At 37.0% G+C, this 21,464-nt stretch overlaps 1 protein-coding gene and 1 pseudogene across 5 annotated transcripts in view; one reads left to right on the plus strand and one right to left on the minus strand.

Moving 5' to 3' along the window:
* Positions 1-21,464, plus strand: part of PLD5 (phospholipase D family member 5) — a 446,454-nt gene that overhangs the window by 162,038 nt on the left and 262,952 nt on the right. For 2 of the 5 annotated variants that reach the window (XM_034949839.3, XM_034949846.3), the window contains exon 2: positions 19,663-19,799. In XM_034949839.3, the coding sequence (XP_034805730.1) occupies positions 19,663-19,799 (137 nt within the window). Of the gene's footprint in view, positions 1-6,860; positions 6,980-19,662; positions 19,807-21,464 lie in introns of those variants that run through there. The other 3 variants (XM_055096799.2, XM_034949861.3, XM_055096913.2) reach the window with 3 other exon arrangements.
* LOC100986915 (large ribosomal subunit protein uL1-like) lies at positions 2,113-6,117 on the minus strand (annotated as a pseudogene).

Raw genomic sequence — 21,464 nt, forward strand, 5'->3', positions numbered from 1 at the left:
AGGTTTATAATTCCTAAGATCTCTAACTGGTGACCTTTTCATAATAATCTCTTCTGATGTTTCACCGGGGCAACTTCTCTCATTCTCCTGAGAACTTGACTCTTATTTTCAAGGGTTCACCTGTGTCCTCTGTTGGCTTTATTTTCTCCAGAGTTTGTTTTTACTGCTGGGTTCAGTACCTCTTTCATGATTTTGGCTTTTCTCAAATTTTTGGAGATGTTTAGTTACCTGCCCACCTCTATGTTTGCGTATTCCTATTTGCATGTCTCTGGATGAGGGTTGTGCATAGGGGTTCGTCTCCAGGTTTCATAGGAGAGACTGAGTATGCTGCTGAGATGTGAGGCATTCATGTGCTAGTAGTGCCCTTCTGGGAGTTCTCACTCTCTGAGGAAATTGCCCTATTCATTTGTATTTGTGAGTTAAAACATGTCTGTTTTGTGCTGCTCAACAGAGAGGGCAGAAGGACGGGGTAGGAGGAAAGGGATGACTGGCCCATCAGCTCCATATACAGTTTCCCAGCTCATCATTGTGCCAGTCATTCCAGAGCTCTTTCCATTTCTGTTGCAGAAATGGAAATTCTGTCAAATGTTGCAGAAAAATGCCAATTCTGTCTCTCTGTTGCCTCTAGACTTAGAGCTCTACTTACATTATAGCAGTTTGAATTTTCCTATGTGTGTCTGAGGACTCTTATCTCCTTGGTCAATCTAATTTCTACTAAATCTTTAAAATTTCTTGCCCATAGGGGGTACTCCTTTTAGTTGTCAACATTCATTATAAAATTATTATGATATTACTGCACCTGTTCTTCATTTATAAGAATATTTTATAAGATGGGGAGTAGAGTAGGGCTCTGTGCTCAGTTAACATTTTCATTCAAACTTAATTTCCATTCTCGGTCTTGCTGTTTTAAAAAAGTTGCCCTCTGTACCACATATTATATTCTTTTGTATGCTAATATGGGCTCAGAGTGTTTTACATTTTGCATGTCTAATTTTGCAAATCAGTATGTTTCTGTTATGGGAATCAATGGAAGTTTATAAGTAGTAAAAAAATAAAAATAACCAGGGTTTTAAAACACAAAAATTATTGATTTATTAGACTTTGCTGTTTTTTAATTTATTCACTTATTCATCACTCATTTGACAAATATTTATTGAACATGTCTGCCAGGCATTATGGATCTAGGCAAGATCCAAGAATTCAAGGAGCTCAATTTAGTGAAAGAGACTAAAGGCAGAAAATGAACTAGTGCATATCCAGCGCTGAATTTATTACCAGAAAAGCAAGTGTGGGTTTTGCCACTAAAGGTAATGGCAATAAATTACCAATTACAAATGGTAATTTATTAATAGTAAATGGTAATGGTAATTTGTTACCATTATTTTTAATGGCAAAACCTGCAATCACTTTTGCACCAATCTAAAGACAACTCCTTGAAAAGGAATGAATCATCTAGGTTGCTGCAGAAATCATTTTCATTACTGGTCCAGTAAAAATAATGAGAATTTCCTAAAACAAAAACATCCTTTAGTGCCATTGAGATCACTTTAGTTAGGCATGGGAAAATAAGAAAATTGTGTAACTGATGATAGATCTTTCACTTAAAGGCAAGCTGAGGTAGACAGAGACCTTTTGCAATTTTTATGAATAATTTGAAGAGGAAATTGAAAAATTATCTTCCCTGTTGAGGTCATGATCTTTGCAGACCCCATATTCCTCTTTGCACAGAGAAGACATTAAATACGTATCTGCTAAATAAATGAATGTAGAGGCATGGTTTCTTCAATAGTGTATCATAAAACAGTAGGACAAAAAATATATTTAAGTCTGTCTGCTTCTTGTATCAATATAATGCTGACCTCATAGAATGAATTGGGAAGCTTTTTTCATTTTTATATGGTGGGATATCTTGAATAGAATTGGCATTATTTATTTCTAAAATGTTTGACAGAACTCACTAATGATGCCACCTAAACCTGGAGTTTTTACTGTGGGAAGGTTTTTAACTAAAAATTCATTGACTTTAATTGATATAAGGGTATTTGGGTTATCTATCTTTTTTGAATGAGCTTTAGTAATTTTTCTTTTTTGGCTGGTGGCAGTAGAATTTATTCAAATGTGTCTTAATACAGGCACTGGGGGCTTGCCCATGGTGCGCTTGATATATAAAGCCTAGACATTCTGCCAATTTTTCTTGAGTAATGACACCAGGAAGTTGACAGTCAGGTGAATGTTATACACAAGTTTATTGTCTGTAACATTTACATGGCCAACAGTCACAGCCAGACACAGCACCTTCGTCATCTGGAACTTGATTGTGGACTTCACCTCATCCACTTCATTTTCATTGTGTATCAGCAGGGAAGGGAACGTGCCAGCCTTATGTAGGCCTGGGCGAGGACTTTTGGGATCTGCTTGATCAGAGACTCTGATGCCAAAAGAGCATCCTACTTCTTGGCCAGCTTCTTGACCAGTTTCTTATTCTGGTTGAATTTTTTCAGCACCTCGATGTCCATGTGTGGGATATCCACAGCCTTGGCCTCATTACAGTGCTGCTGTTTCTCCAGGACACACACAGAACTTAGAGTGGGGAGTGGACTTAAGCCTGATGGTGCCCGAGAAGCATTTGTCCTGGAGGTCATAGTTCATCAAACTTATCTGCAACTCCAGTCTCCAAAAACTTGGGGCACTTGCACTCGTCCCCATGCAGGGCCTTCCTGCACCACCTCATACAGCGTGTCCTGAGAGACTTTACTGCTCATGGCTCCTCATGCCATGGTAATTGGAAAAGGAGCTTCAGTAACTTTTATCTTACAAAAATTTGTTCATTTTATCTACACTGATAAATTTCTTATCGTGAATTTGTTCATAACATCCCCTTATTATTTTTTATTTTGTGTAGGATCTGCTGTGATGTCCTGTTTCTCATAGAGATATTTGGAATTTGTATCTTCTCTTTTTTTTTTTTTTCCTTATCTGTATTGTTAAAAGTTGATCCATTTTTATCGACATCTTCAAAGAATCAGACTTCTGATTCACTGATTTTTGTGGGCATGGTTTTGTTTTCTGTTTTCTCTTTTATTGAATTCTGCTCTTTATTATTTCTATTCCCTTGTCTACTTGAGTTTAATTTGTTCCTTTTCCTTTTTACATTTTTAAAATATACATTTATCACTTAAAGCCCTTCTCTTCTCTTCTCTTCTTTTCTTTTTCCTTTCTTTTCTTTATTGAGACAGAGTCTTGCTCTATCAACCAGGCTGGAGTGCAGTGGCAAGATCTTAGCTCACTGCAACCTCCGCCTCCTGGGTTTAAACGATTCTCATGCCTCAACCTCCCAAGTGGTTGGGATTAGAGGTGCATGCCACCACACTCAGCTAATTTTGTATTTTTAATAGAGATGGGGCTTCACCATGTTGGCCAGGCTGGTCTCGAACTCCTGGCCTCAAGTGATCCGCCCACCCTGGCCTCCCAAAGTGCTGGGATTACAGATGTGAGCCACTGCTCCTGGCTTTCTAAAATTCTTTTAACTTGATTGAGACTTGTTTTAAAGCCTAGAATAGATCCATTTTGGTAAATGGTCTATGTGCTCTTAAATAAAGGAATTCTATTTATTTAGTGGAGTGCTCCATAAATGGGAGTTCAGTGAAGCTGGTTGATAGTATTTTTTAATTCCTCTATGTACATATTGAAATGTTATTTACTTGTTCTATCCACTAATGAGAAAGGGGTTTCAAAGTCACTAAATAACTGAAGACGTTAGAATTTCTCTTCAAGTTCTGTTAGCTTTTGCTTTATGTTTTTTGAAGCTCTCATTCGGTCATTAAGTGCTTAAAAGTTTAGTTCTGTTCTGTCCTCTTGATGAATTTACCCCTTTACCATTGTAAAATTACTCTATTACATCTGTCTCAAATTTTGATACTTTTGGCCATTATATTTTTCAAATATTTTTTCTGTCTCTTCCTCTCCTTCAGAGACTGCAAGGACGTATATATTAGATTTTTTGTGTTGTCACTGATATTCTGTTCAGTCTACTGTTTTTTATTTGTCTTTTCATGGAGTTCATTAATCTTTTCACATGTTGTGTCTAATCTGCTGTTAATCCCATTCAGTGTATTTATTATTTCTAGAATTTAGATGTGTGTCTTTTTTTATATCCTTTAAAATCTCTCTGTAGCATACTTAGCTTCTCAAACATATAGAATATATTACAGTATAGTTACAGTATTTGTTTTAATATCTGTGCCTACTAATCTGTGTCACTTCTGAGTTGACTTCAATTGCTTAATTATTTTTCTCAGTGTGGATCATAGTTTCCTGTTTCTTAGCATGTCTAGTAGATATTACTAGATGCCAGAGGTTGTGAATTTGATTTTATTCTGTGCTGGATATTATCATATTTTTAAAAAATATTCTTTCCTTTTGTTATGAGGTATAGTTACTACTTACTGGTGAACAATTTGGGTTTTTTGAGGCTTTTTTTGTTTTTTTAAAGAGACAGGGTCTCACCGTGTTGCCCAGGCTGGAGTGCAGTGGCTGTTCACAGGCTACTGTGCCCGAATTTAAGGCTAGCTTTTTATGATTTTTTTTTCTTTAAGGAGAGACCAAAGCAGCCATGAGTCTAGGGCTAATTGTTTTCTGTTTTATTTTCCAGACAGTACCTTTCTAATTACTCTATTTCTCATGTGTTACAAGATATGTGTCCACTCTGAGTGGAATGCCAACTCTTTCTGGCCTTGTGTGTGGGTTGGCGATTATTCCATCTGCTCCTTCCAGGCAGGTGTGCCCCAGGTGACAGGTAGATCCTCACAGCTGTGTGCCAATCAGCACTCAGCTGAAGACTCAAGGAGGCCTGAAGATCTTCACCACTTCTCTATGAGGATTTTTCTCTCTCTGGTTTTCTGCCCTGCCAACTCTAGCCTTTCTAAAATCCCGACTCTTTCTCCTCAACTTAGGGATCGTGGTGGACTCTTTCGAGGTCCTGCTTTTCTGTGCCATGGCAAGGAAGCTCACTCAGTGTGGGTCTGGCCCTCAGGATGCTCTGGGCTGGTGATGTACATTTGCAGGTTACCAATATGTACAGCGAGGGGTGCCTTGGGAGTAAATTAAAGTCCCTCAGGAAAGGGGTACAGAGTGAGAAGAGAAAATCCTAAGATAGAGCCCTAAGGAACATGGAAATATATGTAGGAAGTGAAGTGATAAGTCTATTATAAGGATTTTAAAGAAATGCCCCTAAGCCATTTGTAGTCTAGAGTTTCTGATATGATTCCAGAGTGTAGTCATTATCCAGAAATTTGATAAGTCACCAGATGAGATTACTCTGGGTCTACTGGGTGACGTGCTTCCTTTGGGAACATCACTAGGAGCTCAAGATAACAGCACATCTAGAATCATAGGAAAGGCCTATAGGGCCAGGAATACCATATCTGCACAGATGAAGGCAGTGTTCAACCTTAGTTTCTACACTAATAGACCACCACGGAAATTAACAAAAACTGGTAATAATAACAATAACTGTAGTGAAAATTAAGTAGAAAATGAAGAAATCAAAAAGAAAATGAAAAAGGGAAAATTCTGCATCTATAAAACAGACAGATTTTGGATTTCTAGACCTGAATTAAATACCCAGACTGTCTCCTACTGTTTGGTTCACCTTGGACAGCTTAATAGCCAAATGTCTTTGAGTCCCAGTTTGCATATTTTTCATATAGGGAATAATTGTATTAGAACTTTCAGCTTTGTAGATTTCAAGAACTGTATACATAAAAAGTGTTCTTTTTAAGACTTGACCATGATTTTGTTTTAAAAAAAAGTGTCATGGTAAATAAATGAAAAATAATATGAATAATTTTAATTTTTGGATAATTTTTGTACATTTATCTTTTTTACCTCTAGGGTCATAGTTTCCTAAAGGTAAATTCCTTTTTTTCCTCTTTAAAATTTTTTTATACCAAAAAAAAAAAAAGAGATGAGGTCTCAGTAAGTTGGCCAGGGTAGTCTTGAATTCTTGGCCTCAAGCAATCCTCCCACCTTGGCCTCCCAAAGTGCTAGGACTACAGGCATGAGCCACCACACCCAGCCTAGGTGCAAATTCCTCTTAAGAGCTTGTTCAATGATATAAAAGCCCAGCTTGAAAATTTCAAGTGTAACACTTTCTCTAGTTAGAGATAATATATCTCTGTTTCTGTATTTGAGTTAAAACATGTTTGTTAAGGATATGACATTCAAATATTTTGAATGTTAACATTTTTTAATATTTACTTCTTGACCAAGAAAGCAATTCTTTTCATATGCATGTAAACTGCTGTGAAAGTACAGATTGGCTGATGCTGATGCTATGCAATAGCATTTTAAATTTTGTTTTGTCTTGTGAAGTTTAGATGATAAACTTGTTTATGGATTCTCCTTAAAACTTGCTTCCCTTGATTAAATTCCATAAAAACAGAAAAGTGTAGTTGGAATTGATTTCTGGAATTATACCTGTTAAGGATTTGAAAATTAATGTCTCTTGGTTCCCTGAAGTTTGATATTATTTATGCGGCTCTTATTCTATCATTTGAATGTAAGCTTTCACTTTTGATGAGGTGGAAATTAAATGAGGCTAAGGAAAGTAGTGGCATGACCTTATATTGTTATAGTACATTGTTCCAAGGAGATATTTAAAAATGAATATCAGAGTCTGAATTTTTCTTCTTTGGTAAATGAAAATGGAAATAACTAGCTAAACTGCTTCTTTTAATGGAATTTAATAATATAAAATTAAACTAATAGAAGTTAAAATAAATTTGTGAGAGTTATGAAAGTACTTCCAAGAGCATACAAAGTAGCTACAATTCTTACTTATTTATTGTTATTTATTACAGCATTCAGAATAAAGAGAAACAAATCATTGATATTGTCTTTGTTAGGATTCATTCATTGAATGCCCACTATGTACCTGGTATGGTATTTTCAAGCTGCTCTCTTCAGAATTATTATTGAGGTAACTAATTATATTTTCCTGGTTAGAGTATCTTCTGGACTAGATTAATGTGAATATTATTACATTACTTTAAACCTTGCTGAAAGCTTTTTGTTTGTTTGTTTCCGTTTATAATGTCTGGGGAAACTGGATAAAATGAAAAAAGTTTAATCACTTTTTTCTATTGTAAAATGAGTGGCTTCTTGAAAGTTTTTTTGGGTAAAGGAGATGATGATATGACCACGTATTAGAATATTATGCAAAAATTTAGAACTATGCTATGAAAGAACATTTAAGGACACTAACATACCATTGAGTGCAAAAAGCAGAATATAAACCTTAATTACAGCATGATACAATTTTATCGTTGTTAGATAGGCAGATGGAATATAGGAAAGAACAAGAATGAAATATAAATGGCAGTTAGGTCTCAGTAGGATTATGAGTGATTTTCTTTTTTCATTATGAGGGCTTTTTTCAACACAGTTAAAAGCAAACATTTTCTGATTATAGAAACAATGAATATCATTAAAATAAATAAAAACTGATATCCAGTAGAAAACATTTTCAAAATTTAAAGATATTATTTAAAATTATTTTTTAAGCCACCACAAAGAAAATAAATTACAAAATTTATGTTTTTTTTCATTAGGGTGTATTTATCATGATCCTTTTAATGTTCACAAATGAACTACTAAAGGCAGGTAAATTTGATGGATGAACATGTACTAAGTAGGATTTATTTTAGATGATACTTTAGGGCCCTGGTTCAAAAGTGTGGCCCAGGGATCAGCAGCAGCAACATCTCTTGAAAACTTGTTACAAGTACATACTTGGGGCCCAGCAATGTATGTTTTTAGAAGTGATTTTGATCCATGCTTAAATTTGGGAAATATTGCTTTAGGATTTTGAGTTATGAGACTGAGCTAGAACAATTTCTCAAAAATTTTATTCTAGAAAATTTCCATCTAACATTTGCCTTTTCTCTTTCTGTCTTATTTCTCCCTATTTCTCTCTGCCTCTCTGTTACACATAACTTACAGTTTTTGTTGAATGTTTATATATTTACCTTGTTTCTCCAAAATATATGAGGCATGTAAATACAGGTGTTAAAAATGCAACAATATAGTAACCATAGCAAAGACTCATTTACTGCTATCTTCTATGTATTGTTTTAAGTACTTTACATATAGTATGTCATTTAACTTAATTATTAATAATAACCCTATGAAACAGTTATTAATATAATCCCCATTTTACAGACAAGGAACCTGAAGCACATGGCTAAATAACTTGCTAAGAGCATACATCCAATAAATGGCAGAATCCAAGCAATCTTATTTTGCAGCCTGAGCCCGCAAACAGTTCACTGTGGTGTTTCTTGAAAGTAAAATTAGTGGAGTGACAACAGCGAGTTGGCCCGAGTCTTCACTCCCTCCAACAGAAAGATTAACTAGCAACTATCCACAGACAAAAATATGTTATTGAAACTCCACAGTGTAGGTATAAGCCTGAGTCAATGCTTTTCTTCATTTCCATGGAACTAAATAAAATTCCCCATTAAAAGCTGAAAGAAACAGTCTTGCTTTGACCATGTCATCCTTCCCTCTTCCTCAAGTTGTCACAGCACCACACAGGATTCCCCAGGAATCATGGCTTCTACAGTCAAAAAAGAGAGGTGAGGAGGTAGACATCTAACTTCTCTGACACTTCCCAGGAAGCCTACTCCACTCCCACCTCACAGGAAACAGGAAACAGGAGGATATGGCACAGCCAGATCACCTGGGGTCACAACGAAACAAAGCAAGAGGGCAGAGCCCACGGAGACCAGTGGGTAGATCTTGATGAAAGCTCAGTGTACCTGCCAGCACTACGTGATCAGAGATATCAGGTAATAGCATAGGTCACCTGCAAAGTCAAGCTGGTCACTCCCAGAAGAGGTGGGAAGGACTACTAGGCTTGAATCCCTCGATAGCCAGCCTCCATGTCCAGCCTTTGACCCTACCCCTAGAAGCACCTCAGGGAATGAGAAAACCCTTTCCCTACCCACTGGCGGTGAATTTCCACAACAAGTAGACACTAGATGTGCCATAAACTGAAGCTTAATGTTTCACACAGCCCCAAAGCCTATCCCCTAGACCCTACATAGCGAGAAAGACAATCACTGCAGCAAATTTTGACAATAAGCAGGTATTAGTTTTGCCACAATCAGGAATATAATATACTGAGCATAGCGTTTGGTCCATTCATCACAATCCAATTAACTTTAGGGTCCCTTCTGCAACTTTGTCCAAGTGATGAGTCCAGATAGCAGTATATTCCAGCTGGAGAATATACTCTGTAGCCCAGCCAGATCAGAAGTGACTTTAGTGCCCACACAGAAGCTCAGCCTCATAGCAGGGCTTAGCTGGTGGTCTTGCTGGACAGCAGAGCATAGCCAGCTGTTCCGCCCAAATTCAGAGAAAAGGCAGTGACCCAGACATCTAGAGAACCTGAATGCAAGCTCTGCCTGCCCAGATTCATTACCAGCTGGCCCATTCAGAATTATAGCATAGACTAACTAGTGAAGGTCTATCTCTGCCAAAGAACTCTTATAAATGCCAGAAAAGGTGGCTTTCTCTGAAAATGCATAAACAGCAATGCAGGAACACAAAGATTACACAGATTTGAGAAATCATGACACCTCCAAAAGAAACTAACAAAGCTCCAACAATGGACACTAAAGAAAGGGAAATTTATGAAATGACAAAAAAAATTTAGAATAATCCTCTTAACAAAGTTAAGTGAACTTCAAAAACATACAGATAAAAATTAAATAAAATGTGTAAAACAATACATGAACAATATGAGAAGTTTGACAAAGAAATAGAAACAATTAAAAAATACCCAAATAGAAATCCTAGAGATGAAGAATACAATGCTTGAACTGAAAAATGCAATAAAGACTTCAACAGTCTGCTTGATCAAACTGAAGAAAGAATGAATGAACTCGAAGACAGTACTTATGAAATTTCCCAATCAAAGGAGCAAAAGGAAAAAAAGAAAAAGAATAATGTAGGACCGTGGGAATTATGGGACACCACTGAGGCCTAACCTATGCATAATACACATTTCACAAGGAGAAGACAGAGTAAAAGGGCCAGAAAACATATTGAAAGAAATATTGGATCAAAAAGTCATTAATGGCCGGGCACAATGGCTCATGTCTGTAATCCCAGCACTTTGGGAGACCAAGGCAGATGAATCACCTGAGGTTAGGAGTTTGAGACCAGCCTGGCCAACATGGTGAAACCCTGTCCCTACTACAAATACAAAAAATTAGCCAGGTGTGGTGGCGGGCACCTGTAATCCCAGCTACTTGGGAGGCTGAGGCAGAAGAATCGCTTGAACCTGGGAGGCGGAGGTTGCAGTGAGCCAAGATAATGCCATTGCACTCCAGCCTGGGCAACAAGAGTAAAATTCCATCTCAAAAAAAAAAAAAAGAAAAAATGTCATTAATTGAGGAAAGAAACCAACAGCTAGGTACAGAAAATGTAGAGGTCATCAACTAAGTTCAACCCAAAAAGGAGTTCACCAAGACATATAATAATCAAACTATCAAAAATCAAAAACAAAAAATTTCTGAGAGCAGCAAGAGACAAGCAATATATTACCTACAAAGAAGTCTCAATACAATCATCAGTAGACTTCTCAGCAGAAACTCTCTAGGCCAGTGGGATAGTATTTTCAAAGTGCTGAATGAAAAAAAAAAAAAAAACCTGCCAACCAAGAATGCTCTAACCACCAAAGCTTTCAGAAATGAGAGAAATAAAAACTTTACCAGTCAAATAAAAGCTAAGAAAATTCATCATGATTAGGCCTCTCTTACAGGAATTACTAAAAGAAATTCTTTAAGCTAAAAAAAAAAAAAATGCTTCTAACTAGTAACATAACATTTAGAAAGCGTAAAACCTAATGGTATACATAATAAATAGCAATACTCAGAATACCCTAGGACTGTAATCATGGTGTGTAACATAATTTTATCCCTAGTGTAATGGGTAAAGGATGGAATTATTAATAACAACTATAGCTAAAATAAATTGTCAGGAGATATATATTATAAAATGTTAATTTAGACATCAAAAGCATAAAATTTGGAAGAGGGGAGTAAAAGTGCAGAATTGTTACATGTAATCAAAGTTAAGCTGTTATCAGTTTGAAGTAGACTGTTATAAGTGTAAGATATTCTAGGAAAGTCTCATGGTAACCAAAAAGTGAAAAAACATTCAAAACATACCACTACAGGAAACCATACACCATAGCAAACTATAAAGGAAAACAACAAGACAGGAAGAAAGAAATAAAGTAACTACAAAACAACCAGAAAACAATAAAATGGCAATAGTAAATCTTTATGCAACAGTAACCTTGAATGAAAATAGATTAAATTCTCTAATCAAAAGACATAGAGTGCTGAATGAACTAAAAAAATGAGACCCAAGTACATACTGCCTACACACTTCACTTTTCAAAGAACACAGAGATTGGACATTAAAGGATGGAAAAAGATATTCCACACAAAAGGAAACCAAATGAGAATAGGGGTAGTGATAGCTACATTAGAGAAAATAGACTTTAAGTCAAAAAGTATTTTAAAAAGACAAAGAAGGGCAGTATATAATGATAAAGGGGTCAATTTATCAATAGGATATAACAATTATATATGCACCTAACAGTGTAGCACCTGAATCTATAAAGGAAATATTAAAGTATCTGAAGGGAAAGGTATATTTCAATACAATGTAAGTAGAGGATTTAATACATCACTTTCAATATTGGACAGACATAAAATCAATAAGAAAACAGTGGACTTGAACAACATTTCAGACTAACTGGACCTAGCAGACATGTACAAAACATTCCAAACCAACAACAACCAAATACACATTCCTGTCAAGAGCACACAGAACATTTTCCAGAATAAACCATATATTAGGTCACAAGGCAAGTCTAAGCAAATTAAAGAAGATTGAAATAATATCTCGTATTTTTTTCTGATCACAATGGGTTAAGACTAAAAATCTGTAACAGTAAGACTTTCAGAAAACTCACTGAAATTAAACAACATGCTCCTGAATAGCCAGTTGATCAGTGAACAAAATAAAAGGGAAATTTAAAAATGTCTTGAGACAAATTAAAATGGAAACACAACATACCAAAATTTAGGAATGCAGCAAGAGAAGTTCTGAGGGGTGAGTCTGTAGCAATAAGTGCCTATATCAAAAAGAAAAAATATTTCAAATAAATAATGTTACACCTTAAGAAAACATAAAAAGAACAAACTAAGCCCAATGTTAGCAAAAGAAAATAAATAAGAATTATCACAGAAATAAATGAAATAGAAACCAGAAAAATGATTTAAAAAAATCAATAAAACTATAAAACTAAGAGTGGTTATTTGAAAAATTAAACAAATTTGACAAACCTTTAGCTGGACTAAGAAGAAAAGACTCAAATAAAATCAAAAATAAAAGTGGAGACATTACAACTGATAACTACAGAAACACAATCATAAGAAACTATTATGAACTATTATATGCCAGCAAATTGGATGACCTAGAATAAATAAATTTCTAGACACATACAACCTATCAAGACTGAATGACAAAGAAATACAAAATCTGAGCAGATGAATAACAAGTGAGGAGATTGAACCAGTAATAAAAAGTCTCTCATCAAGAAAAGCCCAAGGCCTGTTGGCTTCGCTGCTGAATGCTGCCAAACATTTAAAGAACTATTACCAATTCCTCACTGACTTTTCTAAAAAAATCACAGAGGAAAGAATACTTCCAAAGTCTTTTTACAAAGTCAGCATTACCCCTATACTAAAGCCAGACAAGGACATCACAAGTAAAGAAAACTACAGGCCAATATCCTTGATAAATATAGATGCAAATATCCTCAAGAAAATACTCACAAATAAAATTCAACAACACATGAAAAGGACCATTTACCATGATCAAATGAGATCTATCCCTGGGATGCAAGGATATATCCACATTGACAAATTATTAAATGTGATACACCACATTGACAGAAAAAATAAGTCATATGATCATCACATTAGATGCAGAAAGAAACACTTCACAAAATTTAACATCCTTTCATGGTAAAAAAAAAAACAAAACACTCAAATTGTATATAGGAGAAATGTACATCATAATAAAGGCCATATATAATCTCACAGATAACATTATACTCAATGGTGAAAAATTAGAGCCCTTTCATCTAGATCCAGTATAAGACAAGGATGCCCATTCTCATCACTTCTATTCAACATAGTATTGTACGTCCTTGAAAGAAGAGTAAGTTAAGAGAAAGAAATAAAAGACATCCAAATAGAAAAGGAAGAAGTGAAACTGTTGTTTGCTGATGACATGATCTTGTAGGACAGAAGACCCCAGATCGGGGCTTAGTCCAAGAGGGTTTTGGCTTCACCCAGGAAATAATTCAACAGCAAGCCAGTGGTGGTAGACAGCAATCATATTAAATGGTACTTCTCCTTGAAGAGCACGGCTGACTCATTGGCCACGTGCCCAGGGTTTGCATCACAAGGGATCTTGGCAACTTTATTTATACTCAGATAAATCTGCTTTCAATTATAGGAAAATTAAGGGGTGGATCAATGCAAATTCAGGGTGGATTATTTAGAACTCTCTAGGAAAAAGGCCATAACTTCCAGGTTCTTGGCAAAGGGGGTGGTAATTTCTGGGTCATTGTCATGGCATGTGTAAACTGTCATGGTGCTAGTGGGGAGTGTCTTATGCCTATGAGCAAGGAGGGCAGCTAGGGATCACTTTCATCATCATCTGCTGGTTCCTGCCAGTTTCTTCACTTTATCCTGTCTGGACCAGATCTTGTTTTGTGACCAGGAAGTAAGTCTTGCTGGTCTCTTACCTCAATCTTACATATAAGAAACTCTAAAGAATCCACCAAAAAAAAAAAAAAAAACTGTTAGAGCTTATCAACAAATTTAGTGAAGTTACAGGATATGAAATCAACATGGAAAAATTAGTAGGATTTCTTTTCACTAACAACAAACTTTGGAAAAGAAATCGAGAGAATAATCCCATTTATAATAGCTATAAAAAATAAAATAGGAATAAATTTAATCAAGGAGGTGAAAGACTTTTACACCAAAAAGTATAAAACATTAATGAAAAAAATTGAAGACACAAATATATGGAAATAATTCTGGCTGGAATAATTAATATTGCAAGCCATGTATCTGATAGAGAATTAGTATTCAAAATACCTAAGGAACTCAACTCTATAGAAAGAAAACAATCTGATTAAGAAATATGCAAAGGACCTGAATAGATATTGTAAGAATTACACTATGCAAAGCAATTTACAGATTTATTGCAATTCTTATCAAAATCCCAATGTCATTTTTCATAGGTATAGAGAACACAGTCCTAAAATTCATATGGAACCACAAAAAACTCTTAATGGCCAAGGCAATCATTAGCAAAAGGAGCAAAGCCAGAGGCATCACACTACCTGATTTCAATCTATACTGTACTACAAAACAGTAGTAATTAAAGCAACATAGTACTGGCAAAAAAGTAGACACATTGACCAATGGAACAGAAGAGAGAGCACAGAAATTAAACCACACATCTGTGGTCAATTGATTTTTGACAAAGGTGCTAAGAATATACAATGGAAAAAGAGCACTGTCTTCAATAAATGGTATTGGGAAAACTGGATATTCATATGCAAAAGAAATACACTGTATACACACTGTATACAAAAATCAACTGAAAATGGGTTAAAGAAACATAAAACCTGAAAGCGTGAAACTACTAAAACAGGGGAAGAGCTACATGACATTGGCCTGGATGATAACATTTTTAGATTTCACCTCAAAAGCACAGGCAACAAAGGCAAAAATAAACAAATGGGATTACATTCAAATAAAAAGCTTATTTAAAACAAAGGAATTAGCAGAGTGAAGACACAACCTAGGGATTAGGAGAAAATACTTGCAAACCATATACCTGATAGAAAACTAATATCCAAACTATACAAGAAACTCAACTCTATGGGAAGAAAAACTAGTAATGTGATTAAGAAATAAGTAAAGGGCTTTCGCAGATATTTCTTTGAAGACATACAAATGGGTAAGAGATACATAAAAAATGTTCAGTATCACTAACCATTAGGGAGATGCCAATTAAAACCACAACAAGATATTACTTTACACCTGTTAGAGTGGCTATCATCAAAAGGACAAAAGACCAGCATTGGCAAGGTCTGGAGAAAAGGGAACTTATGCACTGTTGGAAGAAATGTAAATGAGTGTAGCCATTATAGAAAACTGTATGGAGATTCCTCAAAAAACTAAAAATAGATTTGCCATATGATCTAGCAGTCCTACCTTTGGGTATTTACCCAAAGATTTTAAATCGGTATGTTGAAAAGATGTCTGCACACCCATGTTTATTGCACCACTCTTCATAATAGCCAAGCTGTGGGATTAACCTAAGTGCCCATCAACAGATGAATGGAGTTTTGAAAATATGGAATGTATGTACAACGAAATAGTATTCAGCCTGGAAAAAGAAAGTTTGTAATTTGTACCAACATGGATAGAATTGGAGAACATATGTTAAGTGATAAGCCAAACACAGAAAGGCAGATTACCACATGTTCTCACTTATATGTGGAATATAAAACAATTGCAGTTATAGAAGTAGAGAGTAGAATGGTGGTTACCAGAGGCTGGTGGGTAGAGGGGATGAGGAGATGATAAGCAAAGGGTACAAAGCCTAAGATTGGAGGAATAAGTCTGCTGCTTTTTGAGATCTGTTGCATAGCATAGTGAATATAGATAATAATTGAGTACTGTACATTGTATCATTAAGAGAGTATAGCTCCAATGTTCTCATCATGAAAATGTCAAATATTTAAGGTGATGGACAGTTTTATAACTTATGATTCTACCTATATTTTAAAAAATCACTTTGTACCTTATAAAACTATAATTTGTCAAAATATAAACTTTTAAAAAAATTAGTGAGGAATAAGGGATGAATGAAAAATAAAATGGCAAGACGAATACACAATCTATTCTGCAAGTTTTATATAGTTGCTAAATGTGGCCCATGAATTTGCCTGTAGCACTAGCAGAAAGTAAAAAAGGATAAAATACAAAATTTATAATCACCAAAATATGTAATCAAGCCAGTTTTCAGAAAGGTCACAAATGAGTTTTGAGAGAAACATTTTTTGTGTCTCTGCATTCTCAGAAGGATGCTGTATTAGTCTGTTCTTATGCTGCTAATAAAGACATACCCGAGACTGGGTAATTTATAAAGGAAAGAGAGGTTTTATGGACTCACAGTTCCACATGACTGAGGACAATCATGGTGGAAAGTGAAGGAGGAGCAAAGGCACATCTTACATGGGGGCAGGCAAGAGAGTGTGTGCAGGGGGACTGCCCTTCATAAAACCATCAGATCTTGTGAGACTTACTCACTATCATGAGAACCGCATGGGAAAAACCCACCCCCATGATTCAATTACCTCCTGCCTCGTCCCTTCCATGACACATGGGGATTATGTGAACTACAATTCAAGATGAGATTTGGGTGGGGACACAGTCAAACCATATTATATGCCATTGTAATTTTCATTTTGTTCATTCACTATTTATACAATAATTATTTCTTGAACACCTTCTATTTGTTAGGGTTGTGCTGTTTGCTTGAGGATAGAAAGAATAAAACAGGGCCGGGCGCGGTTGCTCATGCCTGTAATCCCGGCACTTTGGGAGACTGAGGTGGGTGGATCACCTGAAGTCAGGAGTTAGAGACTAGCCTGACCAACATGGAGAAACCCCATCTCTACTAAAAATACAAAATTAGCTGGTTGTAGTGGTGCAATGCCTGTAATCTCAGCTACTCAGGAGGCTGAGGCAGGCTGAGGCTTGAGCCTGGGAGGTGGAGGTTGCGGTGAGCGGTGATCACGCCATTGCACTCCAGCCTGGGCAACAAGAGTGAAACTCTGTCTCAAAAGGAAAAAAAAAAAAAAGAATAAAACAGAATCCATGTCTTACAGATAAGCAGGGTCTAGGGTAAAAGAATAATGGCTGTATCTTTCTTTGGCTTTCATCACTTCGTGTTTGAGGGAGGAGTAAGAAAATATAATGACAGGCAGGAGCGGACTTGGATTGAGGTTGCAATAGGAGATGAGGCCTGAAGGAGGATTTGAAACAAAAATGAAGCACTCATGTGGGCTGACAGTGCCTGGTCACAGAAACACCATTCATTCCTTTGACTTGACTACATCTATTTCTAACTACAGTCTGTCATTTAAGGATACCTCTCGATGACCTGGACTCTGAGTCTGGGAGGTTCCTTGGATTCTTAGGAAATCATGTGGCTTTGGTGATAAAGTGAAGCCGGGTGGTAAGAGGATGCAAAGTCAGCTGGTTTCAGAAAGGCTCTGAACTGTGTGTGTGTGTGTGTGTACGTGTGTATACATATATTTATCACTAACAGAGTGATGTATGCCTGGCTGCCTGACCAAAGATGACCCTTTCACCTCTGTAGATAACCCTTAAAAGCTGTACGTAGACTTTTAAAATTGCTTTTCCTCCTTTCTCCATCCAGAATTTATCTAATTTATCTTGGTCTTTTTGGGCTGCCATAACAAAATATCATAAACTCGGTAGCTTATATGCAACAGAAACTTATTTCTCACAGTTTTGGAGGCTGGGAAATCCAAGATCAAGATGCTGGTAGATTTGGCATCTGGTGAGGGCTCATTTCCTTTTTCATCTATGGTGCCATCTTGCTGTATCCCCACATGATAGAAGGGGCGAGGGAGCTCTTTAAGGCCTTTTTTTTTCTTTTAGAGACAAAGTCTCACTATGATGCCCACACTGGAGTGTAGTGGCTATTCACAGGCACAGTCATAGTGCACTGCAGCCTCAAAACCCTGGAATCAAGCAGTCCTCCAACCCCAGCCTCCTTACTAGCTGGGACTATAGGTGCGTGTTACCATGCCCATCTCTGAGACTCATTCATGAGGGCAAAACTCTGTCTTCGTGACCTAATCACCTCCCAAAAGTCCCCATCTACTAATATCATCACCTTGGAGGTTAAGGTTTCAACATGTGAATTTTGGGTGTACACAAATATTCAGACTGTAGCAGACAAATGATTTGTCACAGTGGTCACAGCTCCTGCCCAGTTATCATGGCCCTGTCTTCTGCCACTTTTAGCCATGAGCACCTAGAGAGAGAGAGGGCTCAGATTATCATACTGGGGCCTAATGATATGTATGTGAGTGACTTTGACCACCTGGACATTCAGCTTGTATTTCTAAGTGAAAATCATATCAAGAGTTATGTTTATGTTCAGATTTTAAAATGAACAATGTCAGTTAAATAACACATTGTAAACCAAAAATAAAATTCGAAACACCCCATCCATCTAAATGGAATCCTCTTCTCAGCTAGGTGCATTCCAAAGGTAACCTGAAAAACTAGTTCAGGCCATGATGAGAAGTGGCAGCTGGACTTGCCTCATTTGTGCCCTCCTCCCTTTTGGAATTGCTGATAGAACAGACTCTAAGTCTGATAAGAAACATTTACAATCTATTCTCTCTGAAGCCCGCTACCTAGAAGCGTCATCTGCGTGATAAATCCTTGGTCTCTACAACCCCTTATAGTAACTCAGACATTCCTTGCTTTTGATAATAACTCTTTCAACCCATTGCCAATCAGAAAATCTTTGACTCCACCTATGACCTGGAAGCCCCCACTTCCAGCTGTCCTGCCTTTCAGGACTGAACAGATGTACATTTTACATGTATTGACTGATGTTTTTTGTTTGTTTGTTTGTTTGAGATGGAGTCTCGCTCTGTCACCCAGGCTGGAGTGCAGTGGTGTGATCTTGGCTCACTGCAAGCTCCGCCTCCCAGGTTCACGCCATTCTCCTGCCTCTGGAGTAGCTGGGATTACAGGCGCCTGCCACCACGCCCAGCTAATTTTTTGTATTTTTAGTAGAGATGGGGTTTCACCGTGTTAGCCAGGATGGTCTTGATCTCCTGACCTCATGATCTGCCCGCCTCGGCCTCCCAAAGTGCTAGAATTACAGGCATGAGCCACCATGCCCGGCCTATTGATTGATGTTTTATGTCTCCCTAAAATGTATAAAACCAAGTTATGGCCCAATCACCTTGGGCACATGGTCTCAGGATCTCCTGAGGGTTCTGTCATGGGCCATTGGTCACTCACATTTGACTTAGAATAAATGTCTTCAAATGTTTTACAGAGTCTGACTGTTTTTATTGACAGCATGATGCTAGCATATGTGTTTCATTTTTAATTTGAAACAATAGATATCTAATGATCTTTTCTGGACTGCTTTTGAGTAGGAAGAAGAAGAAGAGCAAACTCATTTAGAAGCCTGCATACTACACTTGAATTATTTAACAGGGTCTATCACTTAGAGTGGGGTTTGAAGGCTGTGTTGAGAAATAAGCATAAAGATCTTTGGCATATTCACTAGAGAATAGATTTCCCTTCTAGGCAGTGATAATCGTATCCCCACCCATTTTTCATGGAACGTTGAGAAGTTGTCACATCTTGGGTTTCCCAAGAGAAAGCAGCACCACTTACTTTTCTTTGTCTTTGTTTCCTCTTTCAGTCCCAGCAGAAGTGCATCGTGATCTTTGCCCTGGTGTGCTGCTTTGCCATTCTGGTTGCACTGATCTTTTCAGCCGTGGACATCATGGGAGAGGATGAGGATGGACTCTCAGAAAAAAATTGCCAAAATAAATGTCGGTAAGAGGTAACAAACAAAAATTCTCTTTTAGGGGGTGGGCAAGAAATCCAAAGAGGGCCTTGAACAATGGAGAAGAGAATACAAAAACACACGTAGTCATCCAGGCTCCCCTTAGCTTAAGCTGAGGTGTGAGTCTGTCCACTAGTACTCTTACTTTTAGGGCAAGTAATGAGTAATGATTGAATTCACTTTACAATCTGGTCATATTCTCTACAGGCTGGTGGGAACAAAAAAATTTTTGTAAGAGTCAGCATTTCTGGAGACCACTGTATATGAGGTTTGTTTTGGGTGTTCATGATGAGCCTGTAAAAATGAGTGCCCCAATGGACAAAGAACGCTGTGCTAGTTGTCCCATCAAATGTAAGTTAACAAATACACGTCTCAGGGAAAATTCCAACTTAACGTTAGGGACTGAAGAAGTAAGTGTGTCGATGAGAAGACACAGGGCTCCTCGACCTGTCCCAATTTAGCACACAGTTTGTTTTTAATCTAGAAACTACAATAGCTTTACAGGTTTATGTATGCATTATGTCTCTTCAGTTACATTAAGTAGCATTTCCTGGGGGCCTTGCTGACTGGCAGAGACATCACAGTGTAGTCTCAACCCCAGAAATCTCCTCATCAAACTCTTCTCTGAGCTGATACCATTTTTTCAGGTTCGGGGAGGGTGAAGAAGAGTACCAAAAGCAGGCAGATAGATAAGAGGTCTATTTTTATATATGTATTGCTGCAAAGCTGAAGTGAGGCCACTAAATTACAACAGTAATGATGAATTAGAGCTTATAATAAATTTAAATTGTTATATTTCCCAGTGGAAAGCATTAGCCTAAGACCACCCACCAACTTTCCTAGCTTAAAATAAACAACAACCTGGTCATGTGTATGTGAGTTTTATCCTGGATATTTTGCTTTGAGGTTGAATGTTCTGGTGCAGGAAATGTTCTGAAAAGACAATTGGCATTTATTTTTAACCCGTGGTACCTTATGGTCTAGTTACCAGGCAACAGGTATTACATACAGAGCAGAGCATAAAAGAAAGAAATCAAAACACATTTTAGATTTTCTTCCTTCATGTTAGAAAGGTATTCCATAATATTATGTAGCCATAAAAAGGAACAAGATCACGTCCTTTGCAGGGACATGAATGGAATTGAAAGCCATTATCCTTAGCAAGCTAATGCAGGAGCAGAAAACCAAATACTGCATGTTCTGACTTATAAGTGGGAGCTAAATGATGAGAACACATGGACACATGGTGGGGAACAACACACCCTAGGGCCTGTTGGAGGGTCAAGGGTGGGAGGACGGAGAGCATCAGGAAGAATAGCTGATGGATGCTGGGCTTAATATTTACCTGGGTGATGGGATGATCTGTGCAGCAAACCACCATCACCCACATTTCCCTATGTAACAAACCTGCACATCCTGCACTTGTACCCCTGAACTTAAAAGCTGGAAATAAAAAACGGTATTTCATAAATATATTTACTTCTCAGACTGGATTTGGATGAAAAATTGTTTTGTGATTACTGTAATGAAAGCAACGGAAGAACAGTAGATTACTGTCATCTTTTGCTAATGCTGTTACTTGTCAAATATACATAGACAAGGGGCCCATGACTCATATTTACAGAGTGAGAACACACTGCTTCTCTCTCTCCTCA

Source organism: Pan paniscus, chromosome 1 (genome assembly GCF_029289425.2).
Source record: "Pan paniscus chromosome 1, NHGRI_mPanPan1-v2.0_pri, whole genome shotgun sequence".
In the NCBI taxonomy this organism is placed as follows: domain Eukaryota; kingdom Metazoa; phylum Chordata; class Mammalia; order Primates; family Hominidae; genus Pan; species Pan paniscus.